The sequence below is a fragment of the Ruditapes philippinarum genome, unplaced genomic scaffold (genome assembly GCF_026571515.1).
Source record: "Ruditapes philippinarum isolate M1 unplaced genomic scaffold, ASM2657151v2 ctg1899_1_1_1_1, whole genome shotgun sequence".
Taxonomy (NCBI): Eukaryota; Metazoa; Mollusca; class Bivalvia; order Venerida; family Veneridae; genus Ruditapes; species Ruditapes philippinarum.
This window is the reverse complement of record NW_026857526.1, coordinates 1-5,034: the sequence shown is the minus strand read 5'-3', so window position 1 is coordinate 5,034 and position 5,034 is coordinate 1. Positions and strand designations below refer to the sequence as shown.

Genomic DNA, 5,034 nt, shown 5'->3' with positions numbered 1-5,034 from the left:
AAATTCACGACCCATTGTTTTGGGGAAAAATTAAATTTACCTTTTTTAAATAAAAGGGATTTTTTAATCAATTTAAAAAACATGAAATTCCTTTAAAAAAGTCCTTTAAATTGGGGGGAATCATTAAAACAATTTTTTAAAATACAAAATTTTATTTTTTTGAACCCAAAGTTTTTTTTCACTTTAAACAGTTTTTAAGATTTATTAAAAAATTCCCTTTTAGGGTTTGGGGAAAAAAATAAAAGTTTGGTTTTAATTTAAAAAATCCTTTTAAAAAATTTTCCCTACTTAAAAGAAAAAAAGCAATATTAAATCCGCCAGCCAAAAGAAAAAACAAAAACAATTTCAATAATTTTTTAAGGGAAAGTGCTGGGGGTTTGGAAAGACAATTTTAGATATAATTTCAATAAACCACCCAAAAAGCAAAAAATTTTATAACTTTTAAAAAAAATTAAACCATGTTTCCCATACCACCTTTCCCCCAATTTGATACATTAAAATTTATGTCATGATGTTTTAAAACAAACGGCCAACGTATCTCTACATACATTAGCAATACCAAAAACAAAATACAACACATGCAAGTATTTATGTCAGTTTTCATAAGTGCCAATCAAAAATAGTGTTTTTTATTAATATTTTCTTTTATAATTTACAACAAAAATTATAATATACAATAAAAAAAACAAATTATCATAATAAAAGAAAATCAACAAATTGTCTGTAGTAAACTTAAAACATAAATAAACACCAATCCAAAACAGGTTCGATTATAATAAACAGCAACATTAAATATTTAATGTAGTGTCAAGTATCAGGTAAGAAATCAAAAATAAACCCACAATAATACATGATATAATTATAACTCAATTCAACAAAAATATCACCCCTTTTTTATTATTATTCCCCCCTTGTTTTTTTAATTGTTTTTAAATAAACCATCACAGTCTCCATGCTTCTCTTTCCCCGGGAAAACCCCTTAAACATTTTTATAATTTTAAAACTTTTTTAAAGTTTTTAAAATTAAATTTTGGACAATAAAAAAACCTTCTTTCTACGAACAGTTTATCACAACAAATTAAAAGGGGCCATATTTTTTTTGTTGTGTAACATGCAAAAACAAAAAATTAAAAAGAAATCCCGTATTATGAGGGCCCTCCCTTTAAAATTATCACTACCCAAATACCCCTTTTTTTTTTTAAAAAAATTATTTCAAACCCCATAAACAGTTTTTTGAACATTTGGGTCTTTTTTATTTTTTTTGCGGCCCCTTACATTTAAAAATTTGAGAAATTCTCAAAATTTTTGCAAATAGTTTCCATTTCCTGTTTTTTCTCTCAACAAAAGGGTTTAATGTACACACCCAAAAAAAATAAACACTGTTTATTTTAAAAAGTTTTGGGGAAAAGGCCCTTTTTAGTCTGCCAAATTTTAAACAGGGGAAATTGTCCTTTGCTGCCCTACAAAATCCAGGCAGCCTTTCTCCAAGTCGGGTAAAAAAAAAAGACATTTAAAAAACAAATAATGCTTATATTTGATTTTAAGGGAAAACCCCTTTAGTTTGCGGGGTTGGGTTACCAAAATAAAAAAGGTATTTTTAAAAGGGTAACATCAAAAAGGCCATGAAAAGGGTTTAAAATAAAAAAGCATTTTTGAGGTTTTTTGAAACTTTTTCCCCAAAAAGTTTCCAAAAAATTTTATTATCTGTAAAAAACGAAAATGAAAAACAAAAACTTATTTTAATGATTTAGCCAGAAAAGATTTTAAAAAAGATCTATATAATCTTTCCCAAATTTTTTACGGGGTTGTTTGGAAAAAAATTATTTTACTAAAATTTTTTTTTAGTTTTTTAATGTTTGACAAATAAATTTAAAAAAGGGGGATCAAAAAAGGGGTTTTTATTTGGTTTTGGTTGTATAAATTTAAAATTTCTCTCGCCCCTTCCTTTTTTGCCCTTTGCCCGGGCCCCAACTATAACTCTTTGAATTTTTTCAAACGGGTTTTATTTTCTAAATTTTGACAATTTTTTAAATAAAACCCCCTGAAAATTTTTGTCATAACCCCTCTTTTGGCCCAATTTCCTTTCGGGGAACTTTTAAAAATTTACATTTTCAAATGGGGGACTGAAATTTTTAATGTTTTTTGTCCCTTCTTTTGTTTTTAAATTTTTATGAATTTATCTCCCAAATAATAATTTTAAATATAATTAACACAGTATTTTTTAAATTTTAAACAAAAACCCAAAAACACATATAGTTTAATCAACTATAAACTTTTAAGGTAATCCTAAACCCATGTTATGTACTGCCATGATTTAAAACTGCACAATCTTAGAATTTCGCAGTATGTCTAGTCAGACCTGTACAGAAACTCTCAAAGTGACCTCAAAATATATGCAAAATAAAATAATTACAGCTGCAGTTTAGAGAGTGAAAATACTTTGTCAACCTACCTCTGTGTGTTGATTATTCCCAATCATCTTCTTTGATTTCTGTAGTGACAGCAGTAACCATAGTGACTGTGCATGTCTCAACTCACATGCCTGCTGGGCCTACAATGAATTTGTAATAATGTTATTAGCCTACCATACTATAAAAACCAGTGGGTTCTTATTCTTAGTCAATTCTGAATATTTTCCAAAACTGATATATTTGTAAACTTGTTTCCTTAAAAGCATATTTTCATGTATGATATATTGAAAGGCCACATACAATAATGAATAAACACGAGGGCCATGATGGGGTTTTTAAAAGATAACACCCCCCCCCCCCCAATTTTGGCCCATCAGCTTTTATTTGAACAAACTTGCTAGACAATCAATAGAAAGTATAATATGCTTAGTATCTAAACTCTAGCTCTTTGGGTTTTTTAAAAGAAGAATTTTTAAGTTTTTACCATACAAAAAATTAAGGAAAATCAATGATCCCAGGGCCGGGCCAATTTTAACCCCAGTGCCCTTATTTGAACAAACTTGGTAGACACCCATTAGAAGATGTTTCATGCTAAATATCTTAGCTCCAGCTCTTTGGTTTTTTAAAAAGAAGATTTTTAAAGTTTTTACTATATACCTAAAAGGAAAAAATGACCCCCTGGGGCAGGGCCAATTTTGACACCCACTAGAAGATGTTTCATGTTTAATATCTAAGCTCTAGCTATTTGGTTTTTATACACATGTTATAAAAGAAGATTTTTAATACTTTTACTTTATACAAATAAGGAAAATCAATGACCCAATTTTATTTGAACAAACTTTGTAGACACTGACTAGACGATGGTTCATGTCAAATATTTTAGCTCAAGCTTTCAGTTTTTTAAAAGATTTTTTAAGTTTTTTCTTTTGGTTGCCACGGCAAACAGAGTTCTGCATGGCATTAAATTCTTTGCCCAATTTTCAAGTTGACTTCCAAAGGAACATTCCTGTGAAGTTTGGATGAAATTGGCTAAGCGGTTTATGAAATGTCGTTTAAAGTAAACGTTTATGAATGGACGGACGCCGGACGGACGGATGGCCGGACGCCGGATGAAAAACGATCACAAAAGCTGGACAGGTGAGCTAGAAATAGGATAAAGAAACTAAACTAACACAAATACAATCATAAATGTAAAGTCAGAGCCAAACACAACATTAAAATATTAGTTAGTACATAGACAACAATTCAGACACTGTATAATTGTACATTGGTTAAATGTTATGTACATACATTTTTAATTAGTTTTTGCTTTGTTTTTATCAAATGAATATAAACCTTTTACATTTTTGAAATTCAAATTTAAATAATATTGGGTCATATAGAAAAATTGAAGTACAATCACCTTTTGACTATGTATTGTGGTTTTCATTTGCAGTGTGTTCCCCATGAATTCATGTAAAGTTTTCTCTGGTTGACCTCCTGTCGTCTTGAGAAAACTTATTGTAATGTCTAGATTGTCCAGTGATGTACAAATATCTGGTAGCGTCTTTATCTCAGCACATATTTGAGTCTTAACTGCTGCACTCAAATTTTCCTGAAAGAAACTCAACATAATATAACTTGTTTCACATAATAGGAGTGCTGACTTAAATGCTTTAAAAGTAATAACAGAGTAATTTCTTTAACAGAATGTTCCTTGAAAATAGTAAGTTGAAAAGGATTAATTTTTGCAGTAGTAACACTGATTGCAATTACAGAAAGATAATAATTATGTTAAAATATGTTTTACCTGAGGTATTTTCTCAGACAGTTTTCTGAAGACTTCAGCATCAGTGAACTCAGTTCTGTACACCATCTGGTCAATCTAATTAATAAATTAAAAAGTATTTAACCATTTATCAAATACGATTATCAAATTTTGGTTAAGCTGGTGCAAGGGGGAATGGTAACAAAAATAAACCACTGCCATCAATGCACAACCTGAAACCATACAGTCAAAGGTGTGACATACTCCTTGATACCTTGTTAGACAAACCTTAGTAGTTCCCAGTCACTATTCAGAATATACTATTTTAAAAAAATCATATATCATCAGACATGTTGGAAAGGTAAGTCAATGTAATTTATTGTAATCTTAATATCTTTTCAAAGTCAATACAATCAAAATCTTTAAAACTGCTCCAATATATGTCTGTAATTGTAAAATCCTGTTACCGGCAATAGTTTTCATTTCTTAACTCTTAACTGGGATGTTTATGTTGATTATGTCTATGAAAGGATATAAATTCATGTAACATTACAATGAAGACAAGCATCACTTGAGATACATGTACCAGTTTTTCTTTTTTCATCACAACAAGAACTAAAGACAAGAGCTTTAAGAAATATCATACCATCAACACTCTCCCAACTTCAATTCGTGACTTAGAAAACAAGAATCTGTCCATCAATTGTCTCTCTAAGGCAGCAAAGTCATACTCTATCTTTGTCCCTTTACCCATCTCAAATGAATACTGGCAGTTAGCAAGCACTAAAGGTAAAATGTCGTGCTGGGGGTCGTAGCCGATTAGATGTGCTGATGTCACCTCTTTGGGGTTTACACTGGATATGCTGCCAGAAATTT

At 29.9% G+C, this 5,034-nt stretch overlaps 1 protein-coding gene across 1 annotated transcript; it reads right to left on the bottom strand.

The window, feature by feature from the left end:
- Nucleotides 1-2,403: 2,403 nt before the first annotated feature.
- LOC132750074 (E3 ubiquitin-protein ligase RNF213-like) lies at nt 2,404-5,023 on the bottom strand. Its single transcript, XM_060740013.1, has 4 exons — nt 4,805-5,023; nt 4,201-4,275; nt 3,814-4,005; nt 2,404-2,551 (listed from the first exon to the last, which is right to left on the bottom strand). Exons 1-4 carry the CDS (start codon nt 4,910-4,912, stop codon nt 2,444-2,446), a joined length of 483 nt encoding a protein of 160 aa, XP_060595996.1. The 5' UTR covers nt 4,913-5,023; the 3' UTR covers nt 2,404-2,443.
- Nucleotides 5,024-5,034: the final 11 nt, after the last annotated feature.